The sequence below is a fragment of the Malus sylvestris genome, chromosome 13, assembly GCF_916048215.2.
Source record: "Malus sylvestris chromosome 13, drMalSylv7.2, whole genome shotgun sequence".
Lineage (NCBI taxonomy): Eukaryota > Viridiplantae > Streptophyta > Magnoliopsida > Rosales > Rosaceae > Malus > Malus sylvestris.
Genome location: NC_062272.1, coordinates 10,015,173 through 10,042,348, shown reverse-complemented (window position 1 = coordinate 10,042,348; position 27,176 = coordinate 10,015,173). Strand labels below are relative to the sequence as shown.

Genomic DNA, 27,176 nt, shown 5'->3' with positions numbered 1-27,176 from the left:
CCACTTATATTTTGATACTTGATACACGAGATCGTTTTTTTGACACCTTGAAAACTAACTATTTAGATCAAAATTCGTAAACTATATGTCGTGATTGTTGATGATTAAATTATTACTTATATGTTAATTAACGTGTTTTTATTCTTTTTGTGACACATTACATAATTTGTAAATTTGGTCCAATAATTTAGGCTTACATAATATTACTCTATATTAAATGTGGGTTTGTATAATTAAATTGAGTTAAAAAAGATGTTTGTTTTAAAAAGTAGTATTTTCTATTTTATAGTGCAAAAGTTGAGAATGGAAGAAATGCTTACTTGGCAGCACATGTGGCACCAGTTGGCTTCATCTCCACCCTCGGATCCATCGAAAGGTGAAGACTCAAACCTATTCGTGTGGACAACCGAAAACGGCCACAAGCTTCCAGATGCCCAGCACCCGCCATTCCACGTCATCACCCGCCAATTAAAAAAGTCCACGTGGCTCTAACAGTTAAAACCAAAGCCTTCTACGTCCCCTCGTCTCTCTCTACCTTCCTCCCTCCCTCCCTCCCTCTCGTACAAGGAAGCTACGCAGACGCAAGCTCTGATCTTTACGATTTAAAACGACGATCTCTTAATCGATTTCACCTGCAACGCTGCAACTGTTAATTCTGGTATACGGTGCGTTTTGTGGGTCTACGGTTTCCAAATTTTCAGCATCGTGTTTAAAGAGCCATGGAGGCCTCCGGCGTCGTTTCCCGCCAAGTCCAGTGCTTTTCCGCCGCTAAAATCGACAACTCCGCCCGTTCTTGTACGTCGTCGTTTAACTGCAAGCTTCTCGTTCTGGGTCGTCGTGATTTTGGAGTTTCACTGAGAACCAGAAAGCCTCGCCGGCATTTAAATTCCGGGTTTAGCGAGGACGGACATTTACAGTATTATCAGGGGGGTCCCATGTGCGGTGGTATGAAGGAGAAGGCGAAGGAGATCAAGAAGAAGGTGAAGTTGCTCAAGGGGTTGTCGAAGAACTTGGCGGCGTATTCTCAGATGGGTTTTGGACCGTTGGATTCTCAAGAGGGTTTGGTCGATCAACTTCAGGGGAAGCTGATCTCGGTATGTTTCTGTTCATTTGAATTTTATCTCTGTAATTTTACTTGAATTGGGCTTTTATTTTTTATTCATGGTAAAATTTCAACCTTTCTGCTGTGAATTTTGTAATTTTACATTTTAAAGGTAGATTTTTTAATTATCATAGTTTAGATCGCTTCTAAATTTATAAGAGTTCGTTTTATTTTTATTTATTTTTTGTGTGGGAAGAATGAATCAGACGTGTTTTAATTTTCGCGAAATTGGGTTTTGGTACTGATGATTTATTGAGCTGGAGTGATTAAATGTTTAAGTTTCTCTATATGCAGGAAAGTGCTGAGGAATTATTGCTAAAACAATTGGAACAGCTAAGAGCAGAGGAAAAGGAATTGAAGAAGAGGGGGAAAGAAGAGAAGGCAAGGCTTAAAGCTGAGCGGATGAAAACCATGGTTGACAGTGAATCATCATCGTCTTCATCGTCTGAATCCAGTGACAGTGAGTGTGGGGAGGTGGTAGACATGAAGCGCCTGCAAAGTGAAGTCCCGGCGCAACCAATTGTAGATAGTTGGCAGCCATTTGCTCATCAAGAAGGGGCATTGTTGACCATACTGAGCTCACTAGCTACTCATCAAGAGAACACAACTGTGGAAAATGGCATTGATTTTGGAAGTTCACAGATAGATCAGAAAGCAGAATGCTGTAATGGAACTAGTACTATTTGTGGCAGTAGCGGTAGTATTACCTTTAATGAGTCTCTAAGTAGCGCAGTTGTCGGAGTTTCAGCGAAGAAGATTGAGGTGTGCATGGGAAACAAGTGCAAGAAATCAGGAGGCGTAGCGTTGTTGGAAGAATTCGAGAGGCAGATGGGCGGTGAAGGAGCTGTTGTAGGGTGCAAGTGTATGGGAAAATGCAAAAACGGCCCTAATGTGAGGGTTTCAACTACCGTTGGCAGGATTCAATCCGAAGGAATGGATGACTCCGTTAGAAGTCCGACAAATCCTTTGTACATTGGAGTTGGCCTGGAAGATGTGAGCCTCATTGTGGCTAATTTAATAGGGGAGGAAAACAAGGATTTGGACCTTGTTTCTGCAGCTTAAATTTAGCTATTTTATGATCTGCAATGAAGGGGTATGGCAATAGAATTGGTTTGTTTTTGGTGTATAATCTATGTTTTATGACTTGTAAGTTTGCATTTTTTCTGTCATGTCCACAGGTCCTAGTTCTTTAGAACGTTTTATCTTTCTACAAGTGTAAATGTAAATAGACAGATGGTGTATCCGCAGTTACTACTTACAAGTTAATCACACGCCTTTCTTTTTCTAACTGTATTCATCTTTTATTCCTAACCATTAAATTGAATGAATCAAACAAAAACAACAAATGAGACCATATTGAATGAATCAAACAAAAATAACAAACGGGACCAAGCTCGAGTAAGCAAGAGGAGCAAAATGGTGTGCGTTGGTTACAAGTCCCATCTGTTTTTCAACTGTTGCTTTGGAAACAAGTAATGGATGGATCGTATTTCACTAATTCCCTGATCCGTCTGGTAGTGTTGAACAAGTAATGTTACTTGCCAGACACCAACCAAGAAGTACGTGGGATTAGGTCTCACTTTATCGCGGATGTTAGTTGTTTTGACTATAGAAAATTTGGCTCCATTTGTCCGGCTTATATTTTTCTTTTTTTTTTATACTCAAGAATTTGAACTCAGAACATTTTTTGTATCGGGATCTAACATTGAGATCAACTTTAAAAATAAAAAATAAAAAATAAAAAGATTCAAACCTTTTGGCCCTTGAGACTAGAAAATAATATTTAGTCTTTGTCCAAAAAATAACATAATGATTTCCATGGACTAAACTATAAAACTAAACATATGCTTTTTGTACATACCTAAACCTTGGTTAATTGAGTTTCTTGGGTCTCAAGCTTCTCAATAAAAAAATAATCTTAAACAAAGACAAAAGACCTAAAGCCTTAATGCCTATATATAAAGTCCCATCTAAGAGTTGTAACTCCATCATTACTAATCAAACTAGAAAGAAGATTTGGCAAGATACACATTGACACGCCCCGACCCTGATATTCGCCGAATACCAAGATAGACACGTGTTGGCCGACACCCGAGGGTGACGAAAGCCATTAATTGATACAAAAGCTAAGAATGAGAAATAAATACGGGTTATGAACTTAAATACAATGAATTAATAATTTAGGAACGTGCTCAGAGCATATAACTAAACCTAATCACTAAAAAGAATTAAGATAAAATTTAATGAATAGAGGAGTGAGTCCTACATCGAGAGGATCCGAAAATGCTGCTGCGGAAGTGCCTTGACGCCGGGATTAGGTGCCTTGATCCTAAGTCCTGAATGGGGGCGCAAAACAAAGGTGAGTGGACCAAGTTTATATATATAATAATAATAAAACAGTTATCAACATACTAACCCCCAAAGTTTATATAATGAAAACTACTAGCATAATAAGTGATGGATTTAATAAAAATCCTAGCATGCCAAAAATATCTCAAAAGCCATATCGCGGAAATCAAAACAGTAAACGCATCATAAATCGTCTCGTAAGCGCGGTGTGCTGCTAGTAAGATCACCGAATAAATATAACTCCCGGCCCAATGCCTGCTCCGTGGTCTCTGCGCCCGTAGCCAGAGATTACCAACTCCCGGCCAAATACCTGCTCCATGTCCCTCAGCCCGTAGCTAGGGATTATTTCTCCCGGCCTAAATGCCAACACCAGTTCCTCGCCCCAGGCGGCATAGTGTCTACTAGGTACGCACAAATAGTTACGTCTCTCTTAAATAACCATTTCATAGCATAGGTTACCGATCATCGTCTACACTATAAAGAGGGGTTCAAAAACATGTTCTAGCATCCTATCGTCATCTATCAGATAGTCTACCAGTTCATGGTTTTTATAGAAAATATGATATATATTAAAATATAGCTCAAAATAGGCTAACAATTAATTCCTCACCAAAACACGAGACGATAATCAATATCTTAAATCATCAAGCTTCACATAAATCAAATCATAAATTCATAGGCATGCTAATCATTTATGCAATTACTATAAAATCATGTAATTTTAGAAAAGGTCCACTCACAGTACTTAGTTGCCAAAAGCTGCGCCACTAGCGAAGATGGAAACGTCACAATAATTGCCCCTAAGCACATTAAATGGTACAATTAAAAAAACTATATAATAGCAATTGAATTTGGGAAAACGAACATTGGAAACGGATTCAGAACGTCGAATTACCTTAAGAAGGGTCCCGGACGAAAACCCGAAAAGTCAACCCTAAAGTCAACGTTGACCGGGGATCAACGGTCAAACTAGGTCAAACGGGTTTTAGGCTTGAATCCGGATTAGGGTTTAGGTTAAAAAGGATTAGGATCTATTGGGTTTTAGAAACCTAGGGTTTTTGGGTTAAAAGGGTTTAGGATGAAGAAATGGGGTTTGGGCCTAAGCCCAAACACACATATACACCACAAACACACACACATGCACGGCATGCACATGCATGCAAGCATGCATATACACACACGTACACATGCGCTAACTCACACACACACATGGCTGCAAACACACACACACCACAAGGCCTAAGGCCTCACAAAAACAAACAGGGCTTTAAGCCCTTTGAATTAAACCGACCCAAGGCCTCTTAAAAAATTAAGGCCCGAGGCCTTTGGGTTTTGAAAACAAAATAACTTCAAAATAAAAGGGTGCAGGCTGGGTTACTGGGCTAGCCCAATTGGCTAAGGCCCGGGGGGTTCTAATGGCCTGAAAGGCCTGGTTGCCGGGGAAGAAGGCCGGAGATTCGGCCGGAAAACCACCCAACTTTAAACGGCCATAACTTTGTCCCTACTTAACGAAATCAAGCGAGACAAAAACAAAAGTTGTATCCCTTGAAGAGACGAAGAGAATGGTACCTCACAAGACATCTAACTCGCCGTGGTTTGGCCGAAAAATGCCTCGAAAGTCTCGGAGGTCGCCGGAAACTGGGTAAGATTCAAATGAGTATAACTTCTTTAATACTCACCGAAATGGAGTGAAACAAAAAGGAAAGTTGTAGTACTCAGGGAGAAGAAGAGATTTATACCTTGCACGCCGGCCAACTCGCCGTGGTTTGGCCTTAAATGGCCTCGAAAGGGGCGGTGCTCGCCGGAGCTCGTGTACGGGGCTTCATGGTTCGACTTCCAAGATGTCAATACTATGGTTGAGTTCGTAGCGACGAGATAAAGACGATGGTGATGTTTGATGGTAAGAAAAACTCTTAGAGGGGTTGAGATAGAGAGAGCCGAGAGAGTGAGGGTGAGAGAGTTGCGGGAGAGGTGAGGGAGAAGAGAGAACTGAGAGAGGAGTGAAGGAGACCGGGAAACATAAAAATAAAACAAGGTGGGCTCCACGAGCTCACCAATTAAGGACTAAACCAATTTTAAAATATAAAAGGGGGTTGGGTGTTTCACACATTATATTTCGTATTTTCTTATTCTAAAGGCCTAATTTAATTATTTATGATATTTTTAATTTAATTTGACGCTAATCAATCTTTCTAAACTCAATAGGATAGCTTTGGGGCCACGCTTATTGCTTATTTGGGCCGAAGCCCAAAAGCATCTCTCAGACAAAGGGAATTTCTAAGCAGCGAATTAGGGCAAAAAGCCTGCTGCGGTATAGTGATAGCACAAATTCTTCGAGTCTGCTGTCTTCTCTCTTTCTTTATTATCAGAAGAGGAAGGAGGCGAAGGAGCGAGAAGAGAAGCAAAGCTCCGAGCCGCAAACGCAACCAACCAGATTCAGTTGGGTACTAAAAGCTCAACTTTCCCAGTTTTTTTTTCTCTCGTTTTTTGGGGTCAATTTTGTTTCTCCTTCCGTTTTTCTACTATTTTTTTCTGCATTTTTCTTCGTTTCATCCTCGAGTTGTTCAAAAATGGAATCTGGGTTTTTCCTGTGCGCTTTTGTTCTCTTCTGGGTCTGCTTTAGTTTTACATTTTGTGGTATTGTTTAGCAAAAAAGCTGAGCTCTGAGCTTAATTGTGCTATCCAGATATGTGAAATGGTTAAAGTTTGTAGATTTATGGTTTTCTAGCACTGCCCATTGTTGTAATAATCTTGTGTGTGGTGCGTGTGGTGCGTGTGGTCTGATATAGGTTAGAGATATCGAATCATGGCGGACCAGGGTGCTAAGAAGCCCAATGCCAAGGGTGGTGAGCTTCGCTTTTCTGCTTCTCAATTATCGGGTTGTTCTTTGATTTCTGTGTTTCTGTTGGCTTAGCTTTGGTATTAATATTTCCTGATTTTTAGGAGGGAAAAAGAAGGAGGTGAAGAAAGAAACCGGTCTTGGTCTTTCCAAGAAGAAGGATGAGAATTTCGGAGAGTGGTATTCTGAGGTATCTGTCTTAATCTTGTCTGGTTGTCTGGGGTTATTCAACAATTAAGTAAGTAATGAATTGACCCATGTTTTGTTGCGTGTAGGTCGTTGTTAATAGTGAGATGATTGAATACTACGATATCTCTGGTTGTTATATATTGAGGCCATGGACGATTGCGATATGGGAGACTATGCAAGTAAGCACATTTTTCGTATTTAATCCATTTCATTTTGTAAATGAGTTTTTTTTGCTTTTAGAACCAGTAACAATCACCCGGTCACAGCATTTGATAACACATTCCCTGTATAGTTCTGAAGGACTCAATTTAAATTTGACATCGTATCATGGTATTGGTATCAATTGATGTAATCTCACCCCGTCAGTTGATAACTATTTTGCCTGAATTCTTTTCGACAATTTCAACCTGATACTACCATTTCATTTTGTTGTACTTTTATGCGCAAACGGAAGCGAATTATAACAAAGTACCAAATATCAACGTCGTAGGTGAAAGCTAAAACAAACAATCTCAAACTAACACAAGAGATTTACGTGGTTCGGCGTAAAGCCTACTCCACGGGCAAAGCATAGCAAGGAATTTCACTAAACAAACGGAGATTACAAAAAAGTGTTTAAACTCTCACAACCCAAATCCCACAAATTACAAACCCTAAACCAAACGAGTAGAGAACTCAAACAAACGGAGAAGATTCTCTCAAATTGCTCTCTAACTCACAAACTCACAAATTGACTCTCACTAAATTGCCACACAAATGAGCCACATCAAAATACACTAACCCTAAGGTCCTATTTATAGTGCATAGGACTTAGCTCACTAAATTGCCACACAAATGAGCCACATCAAAATACACTAACCCTAAGGTCCTATTTATAGTGCATAGGACTTAGGTTACAATAAGAATCCAAATAGGAAGTAAATCCAAATCCTAATCAAATAGGTAATTAACAAAATCTCTCCACCAAGGAAACTAACTAAGAAGTCAAAATCCAAACGCAAATAGGACACCAAAACCAAATAGGTAACACAAACCTAATTTTTTTGCATCATCCTAATTTTGAGCCGTAAAACCCAACACATTTTCCCTTGTTGTCTTGAGTTTACTTATAATCTCATCTTGCACTTATGTGATTAAGTATCAGTGGCTATCTTGTGATATATCCATCCCTAATGTCAAAGTTATGAACTTTACCTACCAGTTTTTATGTTTGTAGATTTCTAATCCTTTAGAAAATTGCTATGTAACTCCATCACAATTACTCACTTCAAACGCTGTTACTTTGCAGGCATTCTTTGATGCAGAAATAAAGAAAATGAAGATAAAGAATTGCTATTTCCCTTTATTTGTCTCCCCTGGTGTTCTGGAACGAGAGAAGGATCATATAGAGGGTTTTGCTCCAGAGGTGAGATATGTCATTTGTGTGACATAGTTTACTGTGTTTAATGTAAACAAGCACATACACATGCTCAGTTGATTGTTGATTATAATTTCTTATTCTAGTTTTCTTTCCCCGTTTCTCTCCTTTGCATGTCCCCTATTTTAGTGTTTAGCATGCAACCTTCCCTTTTATGTGTTTGCCTTGGTTTTTTTAAATCAGATTGTTGTATAATGATAAATTTGTAATTTGCTTGTCACCTTGTGAAAATTTAAGCCTGTCTTGTTATTCCCCAATCACCACCACTGCGTTACTGTTTGTGTTTATTTTTTATGAGAAGATCTTATTTGTTTTATACTACGTCTCTTTTCATGCTTTAATTTTGATAAATAGGTTGCATGGGTCACAAAGTCTGGAAAGTCTGACTTGGAAGTGCCAATAGCAATTCGTCCAACAAGTGAGACTGTTATGTATCCTTATTTTGCTAAGTGGATCAGAGGACACCGTGATTTGCCATTGAAGCTAAATCAGTGGTGCAATGTTGTCCGGTGGGAGTTCAGCAATGCTACACCATTTATCAGGTATTACAATGTGTCATGATTTTGGTGTGCTTATAATACTGTCTGTAGTGTTTTTGTGGTATTGACAATAGTGCGATGAGTCAAAACCTTTTTGTTCGTTCTTTCCGTTCTGTTCCCATAGATTTCAAGTTCAGTTCTTGCTTAGTGTTTGCTTGCATATTTAGTCAGGCTTTTTAATTGCCCTCTATTTCTATGTCAGAGGATCATTTTCTTTGAACTCTCTCTTTTGTAAGTTTGTTCAATTTGGTTTTTCTTCATATGATCTCAGGAGTCGGGAGTTTCTTTGGCAAGAAGGCCATACAGCTTTTGCAACAAAGGCAGAGGCAGATGTAGAGGTAACGAGCCACTTAAATTGCTGTTTCCCCTTTCTGTGCTTATTATGTTGCTAATCACACTTTTAGGGTAAGAGTTGCATTTTTACCGTGCTGAGTTTGATTCTCAACCGTTCTCACCTTTCCTTGAAGATTGCTTTTTTATTATACATCCTGATTTTAGGTCCTTGAGATATTGGAACTGTACCGGAGGATATATGAGGAGTATTTGGCAGTTCCAGTTGTGAAGGGAAAAAAGAGTGAGAATGAGAAATTTGCTGGTGGTCTTTATACTACTAGCGTGGAGGTACTTGATATGTTCTTTATGTATATTTATATGTATAATTTGATCTTACTTCTTATGCCTCTTCTATGGTGAGCCTGAGGATATTAATTCATGCATGCAGGCTTTTATTCCAAATACGGGACGCGGCGTACAAGGTGCCACCTCACATTGTTTGGGTCAAAATTTTGCCAAAATGTTTGAGATTAATTTTGAAAATGAAAACAGAGAAAAGGGCATGGTTTGGCAAAACTCTTGGGCATATAGCACTCGAACGGTAGCTTTGCTTTCTTCTCTCTTCTGTGTTAAAGTTTGATTCAAAGTCCATTCTGTACAAGAGCAATTTTTCCTTTTTCTTGAAATCAATTATGCATGCCATGCATCAAGAACGTTTTTGGTCATACCATATCAATATCTATATTTTTTGCGATTTATTTTTATGTTGAAGCAAGTCTGAGACTATTGAACATTCCACATAGGTAGGTGCATTGTCCATGTTAATATTGTTCAGTACCTTAGGCCGTGTTTCTCTTTCTGGTGCATAGGGTAATATGTCTTTGCTGGTTCATAAAGTTTAACTTAGAGACAAGGCATAATGTTTACTACTTCCACCACAAAATGCCAATCTTTTTTTCTATGATGTCACCCCATTGTTGCTATTACCATCCACATAATATTTTTTTGTTTTTTATTAGTGTTCTTATCATTATTGGTATTTTGTTTAGATTGGAGTGATGGTGATGGTGCATGGAGATGATAAAGGCTTGGTATTACCCCCTAAAGTAGCAGCTATTCAGGCTATTGTGGTTCCAGTGCCTTACAAGAATACTCCTATGGAAGAGATATATGATGCCTGCTCGAAAACTGTGGATACCTTGACTAAAGCTGGTATTCGCGCTGAGGCAGATATAAGTGACAACCAAACTCCTGGTTGGAAGTATTCACATTGGGAAATGAAAGGTGTTCCTCTAAGGATTGAAATCGGACCAAAGGATCTGGAAAAAAATCAAGTGAGGCTGTTCTTCCATTTAATTCGATTTTCCACCTAGTTGCTCATATTTGCTTCTGGTCTTTTTGTCCTGTTGAGTAAGCTTGTCATTAGGCCCAGGTACCTGTTTAGCACAGATCTCATGGTTTTATTTCTGGCCTCATCATGAAATGTAAGCTGCTAAAAGGCAGGTTGGGTAAAATACTGGCATATCAGGTCTTGGGCAAGTCTTGTATATTCGAGTATGACATGTTAAGTAAAGATGCATCTTTTCCTGGTAATATTAGGGCCTAGACCTGTCTGGTGTGTGGACAAGCAAACATTAGTTAGCCTGTTCCTTACCTTCAAGGATTAAAATGGGAGACAAGCAAACATTAGTTATCCTGTTCCTTACCTTCAAGGATTAAAATGGGAGCCGATGTATGAAATGTTAGCCTGTTCCTTACCTTATGAATTTGCAATTATTAAGATGCTTGCGTTAAAACTGTTGTTTGTAATCCTGTTTTCCTGTCAAAATCATTGGTGATTCTCTTGAAGGATTGAATAATGTTTGCTTGGTTTAGGTACGCGTTGTCCGCCGTGACAATTCAGCAAAGGAGGACATTCCTGTGAGCAACTTGGTTGAGCAAGTACAAGACATCTTGGTGAAAATTCACGAAAATCTGTTCAATGTTGCAAAGGAAAAACGAGATTCTTCTATCAAGGTTGCAAAGACATGGGAAGAATTTATGGAAGCTCTAAACCAAAAGAAAATGATCTTGGCTCCTTGGTGTGATGAACAGGTACTGTAATCACTGTCACTTATATTACGATCTGGCATCTGGTACTTAATCACTGTCACTTAATCACTGTCACTTACGATTTTGTGTTTTTATAACATGATGGGTATCAATCTCTCATATTAAGTTCTTGCCTGTCTGGGTTCTTAGATCAGCACTCAGTTTTGTTGTTTGTTAAATAATTATGTTGTGATTTGTGTTTGGTACTACTCATGTTTCTTTTTTACAAACCTTTTAATTTTTCTGTCATCGTCTTTCCTTTCACCGTTTCCTTCATATTTACCAGGCAATAGAAGAGGATGTGAAAAAACGAACAAAGGGTGAAATCGGAGCAGCCAAGTCGCTGTGCACCCCATTTGAGCAGCCCGAACTTCCTGAAGGTACGTTTTTAAGTTGCATACGAAGCTTCACAGCATGTTTAGTTTATGGTCAGCAGGTGCATTCGTTACAAAGTAGTGCCTCAAGTGTTTGGAAATTGAAAATGCGACTTCTGTGCAGGGACACTTTGTTTTGCCTCTGGAAAACCTGCGAAGAAGTGGACCTACTGGGGCAGGAGTTACTAGACCACCTTTTTTTTCAAATTATGCTGTTTAGTTACCCCCCCACATCGTTGGGCTAATACTTTTACATTCCTATTTGCCTTGAGGAATGAATTTTAAATTACTCAAAAATTGTTTTGTTCCACGGCGTACCGTCTCCGCCTGTAGTTAATACGATACTTGCAGTATACAGTTAGAATGTGGGCATGAGTTCCTTCTCGTTCTTTTTCGAACAATGGTGCCTTTTAGGCGTCTCAGATGTACCCATTGCTAAACTGAATAACTTTCCACTGAACGCTTCTTCTTTCCTGAAAAAAGCCACCTTTACCCTAGGGTGATGTGATTTGCGAGCACTTTCCCTTGGGTGCACATGCTTGAATTTTACTCAGAGGTCCCGGTCTCCGAAAATTCTAGTATTCTACAGTATATGGCATGCACCGAATGAATGAAGAGTACACCGGTGTATTGTATAAAAACGCTCCTATTTTTAAGAAGAGTATTTGAGGGGGGCGATCCAATGGACCTCGATAGATTGTATGCGTGTCGAAACAATCTTGTATGCAACTCCGGCAGCATCTACATAACTATACGGTTACATTAACCTCACACGGTAAGATCACCATTCACCATACACATCACTAGTTTAGCTTCAATATTGTGCTCTAAACGCATTTCAAACTGGCAAAATTACCATTTGGTAGTCTTCATTCAGTGCCTTGGGTTTTTGAACTTGGGCTGATTTTCGGGGTCTTCCCGGCTGTTACAACGCTTCATGCAAGAGTCGGGTGTTTTCTGCTTTGAAGGGCTGCTTCCCGGCTGGCTGAATGCAAGTTTTTGCTTTGCAGGACTGCTTCGTGGCTGGCTGGCTGCAACTTCCATGGTATTCTCATGGCCATCGAGCATCTGATTGTCCAAAAACCAGAATTCAGTTTACTCTAATAAAAAATGAAGTTTCTTTTCCTTTTTGCCCCCAAGAAGGAATACAGAAGATGAATTAGAGCTCAGTAATGTGTAAGGTCGGTGGATGTATGTGCAACGTTTACTATATTTAAGACGCTCCCCAAGAAGGGATCGAAATTACCTGTCCGAGATTTTCCAACTTGCTCTGAACAACATCCCTGAAGATGAAGAGTGTTAGAGATACAAAAATCATCAAACTATTTGGAAAGTAGACAATTGCGTAAAATCATACCATATAATGTCATCAACTGTGTCATTTGCTAGAAGGTAATATATATTGACCGAAGACACCTAAAAACATGAACAAAACACACCAAGGAAATGCATAAATGCATCAAACAACAATAGGCTTAGGTCAGCCCAACACCAATCACCCTTGGAAACATGGAACTGTCGAAGAGAATATTTTTAAATTAATGCAAAGAGTTCTTCAGAATCACAAACTTTACCTGGCCAATTCTATGAGCACGATCTTCAGCTTGAATTAGATCGCCAGGAGTCCATGACAGTTCTGCGAAAATAACAGTGCTCGCAGCTGTCAATGTTAATCCAACGCCTCCAGCTTTGATAGAGAGCTGCACGGTGATATTTAATGACAAACATTAGACATATATCACAGAACAACCTGAGTTGTAGCACTCCAAATTTTCAGTTTTTTTATTTTATTTTATTTTTTTAACAATTTTCAAACGACAAAAGAACTCAGTAATGTTACACAGAAAAAACAAAGTAAATAAATGAAGCAAACTACCATACCACTGCTGCCTTGATAGAATCTTTTTCTTGAAATTCTGTAACATAAGCTTGCCTCGCCACAGTAGGGATACTTCCATCAATTCGAATGCAACCCACTTTCTTTTTCTGGAAAATTGGAAGTTCTTATAAGAAATTGGCCAATCTTAGAGGAAATTTTGAATTCATGTGGCCTTACCAGAAGAAACTGATATATCGAATCAATCATGGACTGATGGTGTGCAAATACAAGAAACTTGCAGCCTGCCTGCAAGAACCATTATATAAGAACATTTAAAACTCTGAAAAGGAAAACATGCAGACTAAACTAATGATAAGGAAACAAAAGCACCTTAGAAAAATATAACTAAAGACAGAGAGAAGGATATAATATAGGGTGAAGTACCTCCATGACAGTTCCCAGGTAATCCAAAACTGTGGGGATCTTAGCCTCAGCAGAATCCGTATATATCTGGAGGACAAATGAGGAAGTTAAAGTGTTCAAATTAAGCTATCCAATTGTAAAAGAAAAACTACAAGAAGAAATGGCGTGACTATTTCAGCATAAGAAAGGAACTATCTTTGCCCCATGTGCCCTACACTGCAAGCGTAATGCATGAATACCTTATTAATGAGATTCTTCTCAGTAAACTTCAGTGAATCAACCTCTTCTTTGGATTGGCAGGCCTTAATTTTCCCCTTCACCACTTCCAACTACAAAAAAGGAGATAAACAGCAGCTACGCTCTATTATAATTTTCCTTATATCAATTAAACTTTACAAGGCACATAAATAATGTATAACCATGGTGCCGCAGCAAAGAAATCATACAACTAATAACATATGGGAAAAAAGGAAATTAAAAGGTTTCATATAATATAACAGCACAACAAAACGTGAACAGACTTCAGCTAGTTGGAACTCCAAGAGGGAAATAGCTACTTATTCTCAACTTATCAGCTTCATTAACGAGACTTAGATTACCTCCCGGAAGAAAGCATTGATTTGTTTCATGTCCTTTTCGGCCAAATCCAAAAAGACCTGAGATCAGCAAGAGAAGAGAGAAAACAGAGGGGGGGGGGGGGGGAGGTTAAATATCACTGATTGTAACTACCAAGGCCATCCCACGGGTCAAAACGCAGATTGGGAAAAGCACACAGACACTGACCTGTTGCCTACGCTTCACAGGAAGCTCAGAAAGAACATCATTTTTTAGTCTGCGAATCATCACTGTTGCCTTCATCAAATTATGCAATTCTTCATGGTTACATGCACCTTGATACAATCCAAACGTTCCCTGAAATTCCAAACCAGTAAGGAACAAATCTCTCATGACCTGATAGAACATCTTCAGGATAAGAAATAGTGACTTACGCCCTTGCAATATCGATGACCATATTCGTGAACACTTTTGTATACATCAGGATACAAGGCTTCAAGCTGTTAAAATTCAGAGAAATTAATAAACAAATTATTAAAATCTAGATAAAGATACTTACATTTATGCAGCTTCTTAACTAGAGTTTTGAAATACCTGCTTAAATAGTTCAATTGGTCGGGACAAAGCAGGAGTTCCACTCAGCAATATTGCGTACTGAGCCCTCTGAAATTGTTGAAAATATTACAGAGAGAGATTGAGATCAATACGTTCAATAACCCATTGCATTATTGACCAAAATGGGTCAAGGAGAAAAAACTCAATACTTTCAATAAGCAGTTTCCTGAGCCTTTACTCCTCTCTATATATTTCTACCAGAATAGGCATAAACATCAAACTTTCCTTTATGACTTGACGCAAATTTAAATTGATACGTGTTGAAATTGTTTCCAATATTTTCATCAACTTCATTCACTGAACCAGCCTGTGAGGTTCACTACTTTTATTATCATAGTTGAGAAGAAATGACAATGGTACATCACTGTTACTACTCAAGGTAGAAAGCCCCAGAAAAATATCTTACTAACGTACACCTCAAAATACATGTATGTAAATGGTCCCTCTAAGGCAGGTACTACAAGAATGGAATGAGAAAAAAGTTAGCAGTTGCAAAGCTAGTCATCAGTTCACAAGAGAGAATGACCTTTATGACAGGAAGGGAGGCACTTGTCCTCTTTGCTTGAGCATTTTTCAAAAAGTGTGACTCATCTGCAATCACAACCTGAACAAGAAATTAAGAACATATCAAAGGGAGCAGCATATGAAAGAAGCAGGAAACAGAAAAATAAAGAAGACCAGCACGACACTATTTATCAATTTAAAAGAGGCTCAAACTGTTTCTAAAGAAAATTTTATATAGTGTTAAAGTTCCAATATGAAAACTAGAGTATATCCCTTGATCCTAACATAAATATCTTAATTCCTTCTAAAAGTATCCAAGGAAAACACCAAACTCTTCTATCATTAGGTCTGTTAGAAATGTGAAGAACACGCATCATTGCAGACAAAAAGGAAATAGTTTAAGATTTTCATTCACATTCTACCTTTACAAGTGTAGCACATGGTTCCATGTAATCAAGTGTACCACAGACTTGTGTTTTAGGTAACATAGAGTTGAATGGTAAATAACAAGCATCTCTAAAAGGTAATCAATCTATAATTATGAACTCTTTGAAAAATAACTAAAGAAATTAAAGGCGTATCAGTGCGTACTCATTCTTTCACATGTTCTTCAGCTTTAGTGCTTTGCACACTGAATCATATTTGGCCTAATAGACATCATTAATTCTAATATTAAGTGCTGTAAAACCACCCAAAAAACAGAGGTGGAGGATCTGTAGGGCAACATACTCTGTATTCTGATACAGCTGATGGTCTAAGATATAAGATTGAGTTATTTAATTATAGAAAGTAAAAAGAACATTACACTGAGTGTTTTAATCCTCACCTTAAACTCTGATGCCATTAGTAGATTCTGAATTTTAGGGACTACATCATAGGAGATGATGTTGAATAGGCCATCAAGATGAATGGTCCCCTTGGCGTTTGAGGATACAATTGTAAACCCGCTTTTGTTTGACCCACCGCATTGAGACAAAACAACCTAGTGGAAAAAGAATTCAAATACAAAGTTTATAATAACTAACAAGGCATCAGACCACAGACAAATCTGTTCAATATTCAAGCTGCATAAACAAAAAGTGACCAGAATATTTAGACAAACATACAAGTATATCTGATGAAGGGATGTTCAACCATTGTTGAATCATCTGCAAGAAAGAAAGAAAAGTACATTATTTTTGGCAAGATCAACCTTCTTACTAACAGAATTCAATACCGCACTTACAGAGGCCCACTGTAAACGCAAGGAAGATGGTGTGATTATAAGAACAGGCCAACAGTCACGAACACAAGATGCAACAGCAATAGCCTGAAAACAAAATGTATAAGGTATCCATCTAAGGCTGAAATTGGGAATGGTTTTGCAAATAATCTCCGATCCTATGGAAGCATTATAATCCACCCTACAACTGTGCAAGAGGGAACTCCATCATATTGGCACCACATTATACCAACAATTCTGGAATTGGATTTGATGTATGAATTCAACCCAAAGTTCTTTTGGTTTCTCAAAAAATCTGGCATCTGCAACTCACCATAATCATAGACAGCATGCAATTTGCAATGTCCTCCAAAGATCCCACTGATATTTCTGTCTAAACTTTCTCCCCTATCTTCTACTCACTTTTTTTCTTCTTTATCTCTCTAGTTTCCTTGAACCTATAGCAAAATTAAGTATTCTTCATTTGTCCTCCAAACTTCTGATTACCAAAGTTTCTGACATTTGCAGGCTATAACCCATATAGTCATAGGAAGCGCCTACCTATGTTGTCCTATTTTAGCGTTCTTAGTGTACCATAATACATAGTTCTACAAAGTCAAAAATCCATAAGATTTAAGAGCTGCTTGTCAAGGGAAAACGACCAGGAAAACTTGTACATAAGTACAAAGTACTTTCAAATGCCGGATTGGTTGTATGTAACTGTTTATCATTGAAGGTACAGAAAGAGTAAGCATGAAGAATTTATTGCCTGAAAGTCTTTCCCAATCCCATTTCATCTGCCAGGAGAGCACGCCCCCCGTGCTGCAAGATAAACCTGGAAAAACAATACTGATAAAGTTTAAAATGATACGTAAGAAAAAGACAATATAAATATCCACAACATAAGGAGATTCTTCAGATTTACAATATACCTAACACCTTCTCGCTGAAATGCCAAGAGCTTTGATTCAATACATCTAGGTATCCTATCGTATTGGTCTGGACAGGGAAGACACCAAAAAAAATAACAAATAAAAAAATATCATGCAAAAGTTAGAAAGAAAATAAATGAAAGATGTAAAGACCCTGTCACTCTAAAACAGAGCAAGACATACAATACCATAAGTGAGACCAATATTTACTCTTTCATGAGCTTACCTTCTAACATATAGGAGTCAGAATTGTCAACTATCTTTCTTTTTCTAATTTACATGTTACAGGTCTTATTCAATCAACCAGAGAATTATGCAAAAACAGAAAACTGTCTGGAAGAGGAAAAGACAATTCATACCAACATATCAATTATGCACAAACTGAACTTCACAAATACTAGCATAATCACCCTTTACCTCGAAGGTCTGGAACAACAGAGGCAGCAGCAATAGCACGGTGAACTAAGGGATCTAAGTTCTCTACCTGAAACAATTTGCAACAAAGTATCAAATGATGAAATGAAATGAAAAAACATCCCGATTTTCTGAACTTCAAACACAAATGGTAACACTGTATACATCAAAACGTTCCAATTTAAACTGAACCATCATGTAACACCTGAGTAAAAACTGAAAAAGAGCAAAAGTTATCACCTCAATGTTAACACCAGATGTCTCATGAAGAACCTTCTCAGCAGAAGACAAAGAAGGTATAGGGAACATCCATAATCTGCAGATTCAACACTATTACATCTGGCTGGGGCTCCATCCCATAACATGCCCATGTTTTTCAAAAGTCCATAGAAGATATGAAGAAAAAGCATAATGCATTTTGGAAGTGGCTTTGGGTAGGATGGAGAGTTGAGTAGGGATACCTTTCTTTAGCGTACCATGTGGCTTTGGGGATCTTGCGAACAGCACCTACTACCACCTGGTGCAACATGGAATCTAATTGATAAGAAAACAAAGAGTTTAACAAGTGTTGTGAAGGAACATTCTTTACCGAAAGGAATACCTGGTCATAAGGAAATTTTGCGGCAATGTTTCCACTAGCATGAAGAAAAAATTTAACAGTGATCTTAGGTAGCTCCTTTAGAGGTTCACCTTCTTGCAAAAAGGCAACGAGATAGAGGTACGAGCCCAGAGTTAGCCAGAATATAACAATGCAACCAGCGAGTAAATCAGTTGAGTGCAAAAGCTTCAAACTGGTATGGAATTGGAAGATTAACCATTGACCATTGTCAAGATGGGACATTTAATTCCTGATTCGTTTTCGACATTCAAAGTGATAACTGCTTTGAAGACCGCTATTCATGCTATTTTTTCTTGGAAATAGTTGATTTTTAACACTTCAGTAAAAGAGAAGAGTTCGAAACTTCAAAGTACTTGTGTAATAGAAATGGGTAAGGAGGGAAAATTACCAAGGTTTACTTTACATGGGACTGATGGAGGTAATACTCTAGTCCCGGGAGACAAAGGTGCTACCTGCATTGTTGCAAAACAAACATGTAAACAGATAAAGGTGTTAAATTTCTAATTTTTACTAAAAAAATTCAAGAAAAACATGGTAATAATTCAAAATTCAGACACAAAGAAAGAACAGTTCCATTAATTAGGCATCCGAAACCCTGGAAAATAAAAGAAGGAACCACTGACGGGAAAAAACGAATTTCACCTTGTTCGGAAGAGAATTCGAAATGGGTTTCGCAGGGGAACTCTGGAAACTACAGTTGCTGTTGTAATTGTTGGGAAAAGATTGGGGCACCTGGAAGAGATCAAACGAAGGATACGAAGAGGAAGAAGAAGAACACGTGGAAGCGGAGTTGACGCGTTGCTGAGTGAGTTTCTGGAACGCGTCTCTTTCCAGAGAGTCGAATTCTTAGGCGCTCAAATCCCAGTCGTCGTCGTCCAACGCCATTGTTGGACAGAAAACTGAGAGAGTTGCAGAGTGCCGAGAAAGTATTTGAATTTTTGGGGTTTCGGATATTTTTTTTTTTTTGTCCTTTTTGCGACATGAACGTCTCTCAAGCGGCAAAAATGAAGAAAGTAACGATGAAAAACCTGCCGCCGTTACACGCCTGATTTGGGCGCTAACCTCTTTCCGTTTGACCCCTAAACTATTATCCTAATTTAATTTGATCTCTGAACTAACCTTGAACCATCTAAACTCAGCTACTTAACCTCTAACTCTCATATTCGATGAAATTTCATTGGTATTGCCATCAAGTTGTTGACGAATTTATCCTTGGTGAATCACGTGTTAAATCATGTGCTAATATTTGACAACAAAGTTGATGAAATTTTGTCGAGTCTGGTAAAGTTCTAATTAGTTAATTTCAAATAGTTCATTGAATTAATTTACCTATAAAATGTCAACTTCAACTAAGACAGTAGTTTAAGGGTCAAACAGCAATTACCCCTTACTTTCTGATTTTAAGTAACCCAACCCAACCATCAACCTTTGGGCTCTCTATTTGGGCCCATCACTAGGATGGCTCACTAGGCCCAAACTTTTTTTTTATATATATAATATTTTGTAGGGTAATGTTTGTATGAGCGTTTTAGAAATGGATCTGCTATCCACACACACCCTTTATTAATTTCTGTACGTTGATCTTCTTCAATTCATCTGATCCGACGACAAAAAATTAGAGGGGTGTGTGAGAAGTAAAAAATGATGTGTGGATATCACACCCCTTTAGAAAACCCAAATGATTGATATCAAGTTATAAAAAATGGATCATAAATGTAACATTGATGAAATTAGAGAAACCCTTCACACATGCTTTCGTAATGCTCAATCGCTCATGGACAATTTCTCTAATCTTATCCATATTACATTTTATGGTCAATTTCTTCGTAATTTGACATCAATCTCTTGAGTCTTCTAAAACCCTCATCCAAACATACCTTTAGGGATTTTCTAAACATGAATGATCAAGTCAGATAGGGTTTAGGTAGTTGAGATGATATGAAGAGAATCACTCTCAAAATTACCCGTTCTTTAGCAACTAAAGCCTGAATGAGTTAGGGAAGAATACATTTTTAAACCGTCAAAACTAAGCCTACAACAAATCACCCAAAACTTAAGAAAACAAATAGCAAAGTGTCATAAATCATTCATTAAATAGGTGGGAAGAATTTACTTATCACGTTGTTGATGTCATCTTAAAATGCCGGTTCTACATAGTTAAAATCCATGTAAGTGAGCTGATGTATCAATAATGTGATCAAAATATTACAAAACAGAACCGATTACAAACTTTAATATAAAAAAAGAACTCGAACACCACTGAATTAACACAAAAGCAGGTATATAAAACACGTTCTAGGAATCTAGGATCCTCTATTATTTTTTATATTACATTTGTTTCAATTTTTAGTAAAAGTTTGTAACCAGTACACTTCTTATCACTTATCAGTATGTCAGTATGTGCCAATTATCACTTGCAATTGTGGTCATTCAATAATTCATGAAGAAATTTCCCTACTCAACTCCAACGTTATATTAACAAATCCTTAGCAGTTAGCAGCTGAGCAATCTCTGCAAGCAAGATATTAGCTGAGCAATCTCTGCAAGCAAGATATGTGTCACTCTCCCTATATTCTTTGGTCAATTCCAACCCCTACGGATCTGGAAACTGCCTTGCGGTTTCCCAAACTCTCCATCTCTCTCTCTCTATAAATTGTGGACGAAAAAAGGCATAAAAACGGCAACTGGTGCCACTCTCACAATTCTCCACGTAAAGCCATGCCACTCCTTCCCACCTGAAACTGCTTCCAGGTATGAAGCATGAACACTATCAAGTTTCTAAATTCCCATTACCTCTCATCATTAAATTATCATTACTAACTTAATATTCTACATCTTCGTACTTGTTACCATGTGAATTGAACATATGGGATAACCTTATCTTGTCGGGCATATTTTATGTTGTCGGACTCTGAATATAAACGGGATTCAGTAAGAAGATGAGCTTAATCATGGAATATTCCACTCTTCTATGATTTAGTCACCAGGCTTAATTGAAAATTTCCTTTCATACCAGAAAACTTCTTAGGCAAGTTCAAATCTTTGCAATATGATGATTTTATATGAAGTTTTTAAAGTTGTATATCAAGGTGGCATAACTAGGTTGATTAGGGTAGTGTTGTATATTTTGTGCACTCAAGTTCGAATCTTTTTCTCTAGTTTAGACTCGAATCAAAAGAAAACGAGAAGGTTTTGAAGTTTGGTAGTGAAAATTTGTCGTATACACGTTAATGAAATTGAATGGATGAATAGTTATGAGGTTGGGGTCCAACTGTACGGCTGTGAAATTCAGTCTGCTAAGATTGTATTTTACTATTATTCCATGGCAGCCGGAGAAGCTCTCTGGAAAATGGGGTTGAAGGTACTTCTGGTTGCAATTTGCCTGTGGGTTTGGTCAGCCTCTTTGTCTAGTGCTACAAAATCCAGTGATGGGCTACTGAGAATTGGTCTAAAGAAGCAGCCTTTGGACCTCACCAGATTAAATGATGCAAGACTCACCAGGTCACAAGCTCTTCAACCCAATGATCTTAAATCCAACATTGTGTATCTGAAAAATTATCTGGACACCCAGTTTTATGGAGAGATTGCTATTGGCACCCCACCACAGTACTTGGGTGTTGTCTTTGACACTGGCAGCTCCAATCTGTGGGTCCCATCTTCAAGATGCATATTTTCTGTAAGTGTAATTTGCAGTGAATTTTTTCAAGTGTTTTGTTGTTCCTGGAGTCTTTGAGCAGTTTGTAAAGTAATGGATATCTGCAGATTTCTTGCTATTTTCATTCTAAATACAGGGCAAGCCTTTCAAGCACTTACTCCAAAATTGGTAAATTTTCTTAACCCTTACGTTTGATCAATTCTTGATAGAATTAAACTGAAAATCGATGCGTGTGTTGTTATTTAGGAATACCCTGCAAAATTCCTTATGGGTCTGGTTCGATTTCCGGCTACTTCAGCAGAGATAATTCGAAAATTGGGAATGTTATCATCAAAGATCAAGTGGGTTGCTCTCTTTTTCCATTTTGGTTTATCTGAAGTTTTTGTTTAAATGTGTTCCTTTTCCAAGTTGTTGATGCTATTGCTATATCTGCTCCCATCCTATAGGAATTTGTTGAGATTACAAGGGAAGGATTCCTAACATTCTTAACGGCGAAGTTTGATGGAGTCCTTGGACTTGGATTTCAGGATATCTCTGTTGGTGAAGCCACACCAGTGTGGTATGGTTCTGGCATAAACTGTTTAACACTGATGTATCATTAACTAGCTTTTAGTTTAGCGGTATTTCTCTTCTTGTTGGAATTTGATGCTTTTAGAAATAAGAAGATTTTTTATGGTTAAAAGCTTGCATTAGTTATCCGGGTACAGGTTTAACATGGTGCAACAAGGTCATATGAGCCAGGAAATTTTCTCCATTTGGCTAAATCATGATCCAACATCGAAGTTGGGAGGTGAGATCGTCTTTGGTGGATTTGATTGGAGGCACTTTATTGGTGATCACACCTATGTCCCAATTTCACAAAAGGGTTACTGGCAGGTTTATTGTAGTGATAAAAAGTTGGTGTTCCTCTCTAATATGTTCTTCTTGCCTAAAGAAATGACATTTGATTCGGTTTCATTGATCTCTATAGATTGAGGTTGGAGATGTTATCGTTGCAGACAATTCTACAGGTTTTACCACATTTCCACTCCTATGTTGTTTTAACTATCTTTATTCCATCTTCAAAGATTAAAATTGCTCGGCAAGTCTAGGAATTCATGGCATAACATCAAGATTTGAAATTGTCAGGACTGTGCAAGGGCGGTTGTGGTGCCATTATAGACTCAGGGACATCCTTCCTCGCTGGTCCAACTGTATCAACTCGTGCCTAATACTTTACTCAAATTAATTTACCTTCTTTTGTGCTTTTGTGGGAAAAGGCTTTGTTGTTGTTGTTGTGCTTTCGTTCTGCAGTAACAACCTGTATTCCATCATTGATTAGCTCTTCCTTTTCAGACTATTGTGGCTCAGATCAACCATGCCATTGGAGCAGACGGGCTTGCGAGCTTGGAATGTAAAAATGTCATTTCCACTTATGGAAATTTGATATGGGAATATTTAGTATCTGGGGTTTGTGTTTTCTTTTCCATTTCACCTCCTCAAAACTTCATTTGAAATTCCTCTCAAGAAATGGATTACTGCATTAATTTATAATTTACCCCACATTGTCTGCAGGTACGGCCTGATATAGTGTGTGTGGACATGGGTCTATGTTTATACGACGGTTCTCGGAATATAAAGTTGAGACTTCTTTTTCTTACAATTGTTATCAGTTTTTACAACTTCATCAAAATAACCATAACATGAGGAAAAACTTTACTTCTGCAGCAATAACATTGAGTCAGTGATTGAGAGCAAAACCGGGAGGGAGTCATCAGTCGATGAAACTCCTTTATGTACCTTGTGTGAAATGGTAGTCTACTGGGTTCAACTACAGCTTAAAAAACAAATAGCAAAGGAAAAAATATTTAGCTATGTGAATGAGGTAATTGTTCTTCAAGTCTGAGGCTGCATGACTGATAATATGCATATAGATTATCGACCGATTTCTAGGAGTTTTTTTAATTCTTTTCTTTCGTTGCAAATGTTTTGTGAATTATAAAGTTGTGCGAGAAGCTTCCAAATCCGGTAAAAAAGTCGTTTGTCAACTGTGATAACATTGCGTTCATGCCAGACATTTCATTTACAATTGGAAACAAATCCTTCGCCCTCTCTCCAGAACAGGTATACTTAATGCTTCAAGTCTCACTTCATTCCTGAAGATTTTTTCCTTGAAATTTTTTTACACCGTTCGGACTTCATGTTCAGTACATACTTAAAGTTGAAGAAAAATGCTCCACTGTCTGCCTTAGTGGATTTACTGCTTTGGATGTGCCTCCTCCACAAGGTCCTCTATGGTAAGCCACTATGAACCCTCTATGTTCAACTTAACGAATTTCTGTGATTATGCTAAAACTCGGAGGGGAGAGACTACGCCCCTGATTATCCATGAGACATGACATGTCCGTTTATTGATTTTAAGTTTTGTACAAGAATGTAACGACGTTACTACATTCTGCAGGGTTCTTGGAGCTCTGTTCTTGGGAGCATACCACACGGTGTTTGACTTCGGTAATCTCAGGGTAGGATTCGCAAAAGCTACGTAGTGCATAGACTTGATTTCCCACTTTGTACGTAAAAGATTTATGCTAATACTAAACGATTATCGTAGAAAATAAGATATTATGGATCAGTAAATGTCCCATTGGGTTATGTATTGAAGTATCCAATGCGATGCATTAGGGCCTCTTATAACTTATATAGATAAAACGCGGGCTGTTTGCTTGGTATGAATTGCAATAAGATGCAAAAATTGCCAAATATTTGATTCTGCTGTAAATTATGTGCTGCCATCTAAGGCTAGAAGTATTTGCTTGACTGGATTCGGCATTACTATTAGAGCTTAACATAACGATCAAAATGCTTCACATTTCGCTATAGAGGATCGAATAAGCACGGCTACTACCGTTGTATTAATTTATTCGACATGTCAAGCTTGATGGAGTACAAGCCATTTGGAACTTTGCCTTTGTTTCCTCAAAGACCTGTTCTGCAACAATCTGCTCTTTTGATATCCAGTTGTGCCTTTTGGTAGAAGCCGGTACCTCTCGATGCATCGGCACTAAAATCACCAAAACCGACAGCAATGGCTGCTTCTGCCTTGGCTCCATAGACCAGCCTCTGTTAGAGATTAGTGTACAAACTACGTGTTATAGATTAAACCAGAAATTAAGGAAGAAACATGGGAAGATTTTTGAGCCAGTTCAACCTTGATCCTTGAGAGATGGATGGCACCAAAGCACATGGGGCAAGGCTCGCAAGATGCATACATTTCGCAGTCTGAAAGCTCAGTCTGCTTCAGCTTCTTACATGCCTTGCAAAGCAAAAAATAATATGAAAAGAGAAGAATTCATATGAGATAGGTCTAAACTTCGAGAGAAACTTCCTTGCAACAGGGACGTTAGGGTGATGGTATTCCAAGCTTTAGGATACCGCCACCTTGGCCTCCCGGTTGCATCTAAGTTCCTTCGTCAGTCTAACCTCTCTTATTGCTGTGACCTCAGCATGCGCAGTCGGATCTGTGTTCTTCAAGACCATGTTGTGACAGCTCACAACAACTTGATCATTTTGTACAACAACAGCACCAAAAGGGCCTCCATCTCCACATTCAACACCTTCATATACTTCCTCAACCGCCTTTCTTAAAAACTTGTAATCTCTATCCTGCACATCTGTATGAGAAACCCATGAAAGCATAAAAGTTAGAGATACAAAGTGATCACAAGCATCCAGAGTTTACTAGGTCGCGGGGTTTTCTTCGTCACCAAGAAAACACGTAAGTTTCAAGAAAGAGAGACTAATCAGTCAATACCAATAAGTGCATGAAAGAAAGAAGATGGCGGCCGTTCGGGCAAGGCCGGTGGCATCATCTTGATGCCAGTAACATTTTGGGTTAAGCTGTTGCGTTTGTTAGTGGAAATACATTGTGCTAAGTTGAAGTGAGAGGTTCTAACACACTTACCGTTGGCTCCCTCCATTGCAAAGTTAGGTCGATTTCGACGTTGATGGAGGTATATGATGAAGCATCGGTTCAATATATATATATATATGTGTGTGTGTGTGTGTGTATGTATATGCAGCACAAATTTTGATAATTTGAACAGAATTAAAGAACAGTATGTGACTGGACCGAAAGATAATAGATGCCAAATGTGAGTTGTTATTCTTCTACCACCTTGATATGATTCTTCTTCCATCTTCATATGTTTCCACGCTAATCAGATCATAAATCAGTAGAGGAAAAAGCACACATATAAGCTATATAACTCATATAACTTCTCTCTATACCAAACTTACTCTTTACACCATATTGTTTTTAATTAAACCATCAATATCTCTTTAAACCCAAAACGGTTTAGAGTTTAGGGTTTGAGTCTCAAAGCCCCAACTCAATATGTAAATTCATCCTTACACGCATTTGAAAAAATGAAAAACCAAAATCAAAGCATTGTCTCCTCTGATGTTCTCTTCTTCCAACGGTTGCTTTTCATGGAGTCTTCATCAACCTCTATAGCCTTGCTCTCTATAAATCCCAAATTGCTTTGCGTGACCATGTCAAACAAGCCGTCCCCTCTAAACTACCTTCTTGCATTTATTTTGGCTTCTTTAGCAGACTCACTGGTGTGTGCAATATTTGCACCTATAAGCAGTTCAAAGGAAGAGAAAAAAAAAGCTAGTTGAGAGCAACTCCATTTGGTGAGCCTCCTCATTTGTACTGATTATTGTCGTTTTTTGTGTAAGAGAAAGAAGTGTGAACATAAATATAAAAATTGTATTGTTGATCACTATTTTAATAACAACTTACCACAAATTGAAAAAGAAACCAAATTCCTAAAGTAAAAGTTTTTTACACTCAACAATGGGACATTGACTGAAGTAAGTGCAAGCGAGCTTCTTAGACATCAGCTGGATTTTTGCTTTGGGTTCATAAAATAATTGAAAAAAAAAATTGCATAAATCGATTTATACCTTAGTTGAAGGATCCAAAACTTCAAAATCACCATTCATATGTCAAAAAGGGCTTGTTTTTCTTTATGAAAGTGTCTTCAGGTTTTTGCCAAACTAGAACGTAGGAGAAAAATTACGTGATGGTTAGGCCTTGATTATTGCGTATGAATTTAATGACAAATCCTACTTTTATTGTTAATTTCATCTTGTATTTGATGATAATTATGCAATAGGATAATAAAGACATTTCACACTTGAAGTTTAAATTTGATGTAGAAAGAGACTGTATAGCTATTGACACAAATATAGATGAATTTGGAAAATAGAAATATCAAATAAA

At 38.0% G+C, this 27,176-nt stretch overlaps 4 protein-coding genes, 1 long non-coding RNA gene and 1 pseudogene across 9 annotated transcripts; 3 read left to right on the top strand and 3 right to left on the bottom strand.

Annotated features, from left to right (window-relative positions):
- Window positions 1-521: 521 nt before the first annotated feature.
- On the top strand, window positions 522-2,390 carry LOC126595672 (diacylglycerol O-acyltransferase 3-like). 2 transcript variants are annotated; one of them, XM_050261983.1, is made up of 2 exons: window positions 522-1,094; window positions 1,436-2,390. In XM_050261983.1, the coding sequence occupies exons 1-2, from the start codon at window positions 720-722 to the stop codon at window positions 2,162-2,164; spliced, it is 1,104 nt and encodes a 367-aa protein (XP_050117940.1). In that variant the 5' UTR covers window positions 522-719; the 3' UTR covers window positions 2,165-2,390. The 2 variants fall into 2 exon arrangements, with proteins under 2 accessions (XP_050117940.1, XP_050117939.1); XM_050261982.1 differs by having other exon boundaries at window positions 523-1,094; window positions 1,397-2,390.
- Window positions 2,391-3,268: 878 nt separating this feature from the next.
- LOC126595674 (uncharacterized) lies at window positions 3,269-5,150 on the bottom strand. The gene is made up of 3 exons (XR_007613651.1): window positions 5,021-5,150; window positions 4,192-4,251; window positions 3,269-3,438 (listed from the first exon to the last, which is right to left on the bottom strand). It is a non-coding gene; the product is annotated as an uncharacterized LOC126595674 (long non-coding RNA).
- A 580-nt stretch (window positions 5,151-5,730) lies between these two features.
- On the top strand, window positions 5,731-11,633 carry LOC126595671 (proline--tRNA ligase, cytoplasmic-like). Of its 2 annotated transcripts, none has more exons than XM_050261979.1 (13): window positions 5,731-5,895; window positions 6,241-6,297; window positions 6,395-6,480; window positions 6,566-6,658; window positions 7,768-7,884; window positions 8,251-8,438; window positions 8,707-8,773; window positions 8,934-9,056; window positions 9,157-9,309; window positions 9,758-10,042; window positions 10,584-10,802; window positions 11,086-11,179; window positions 11,298-11,633. In XM_050261979.1, exons 2-13 carry the CDS (start codon window positions 6,258-6,260, stop codon window positions 11,360-11,362), a joined length of 1,530 nt encoding a protein of 509 aa, XP_050117936.1. In that variant the 5' UTR covers window positions 5,731-5,895; window positions 6,241-6,257; the 3' UTR covers window positions 11,363-11,633. The 2 variants fall into 2 exon arrangements, with proteins under 2 accessions (XP_050117936.1, XP_050117937.1); XM_050261980.1 differs by having other exon boundaries at window positions 5,753-5,890.
- A 170-nt stretch (window positions 11,634-11,803) lies between these two features.
- Window positions 11,804-19,367, bottom strand: LOC126595673 (uncharacterized; annotated as a pseudogene).
- A 1,472-nt stretch (window positions 19,368-20,839) lies between these two features.
- LOC126596386 (aspartic proteinase-like) lies at window positions 20,840-24,651 on the top strand. Of its 2 annotated transcripts, none has more exons than XM_050262953.1 (14): window positions 20,840-21,006; window positions 21,585-21,931; window positions 22,018-22,078; window positions 22,157-22,251; window positions 22,357-22,469; window positions 22,618-22,786; window positions 22,881-22,920; window positions 23,039-23,103; window positions 23,246-23,359; window positions 23,465-23,529; window positions 23,618-23,774; window positions 23,894-24,013; window positions 24,098-24,186; window positions 24,351-24,651. In XM_050262953.1, the coding sequence occupies exons 2-14, from the start codon at window positions 21,605-21,607 to the stop codon at window positions 24,433-24,435; spliced, it is 1,500 nt and encodes a 499-aa protein (XP_050118910.1). In that variant the 5' UTR covers window positions 20,840-21,006; window positions 21,585-21,604; the 3' UTR covers window positions 24,436-24,651. The 2 variants fall into 2 exon arrangements, with proteins under 2 accessions (XP_050118910.1, XP_050118911.1); XM_050262954.1 differs by lacking the exon at window positions 20,840-21,006 and adding an exon at window positions 21,148-21,283.
- LOC126596391 (guanosine deaminase-like) lies at window positions 24,534-25,923 on the bottom strand. Of its 2 annotated transcripts, none has more exons than XM_050262962.1 (4): window positions 25,851-25,923; window positions 25,370-25,560; window positions 25,098-25,202; window positions 24,534-25,009 (listed from the first exon to the last, which is right to left on the bottom strand). In XM_050262962.1, exons 1-4 carry the CDS (start codon window positions 25,864-25,866, stop codon window positions 24,866-24,868), a joined length of 456 nt encoding a protein of 151 aa, XP_050118919.1. In that variant the 5' UTR covers window positions 25,867-25,923; the 3' UTR covers window positions 24,534-24,865. The 2 variants fall into 2 exon arrangements, with proteins under 2 accessions (XP_050118919.1, XP_050118918.1); XM_050262961.1 differs by lacking the exon at window positions 25,851-25,923 and adding an exon at window positions 25,701-25,791.
- Window positions 25,924-27,176: the final 1,253 nt, after the last annotated feature.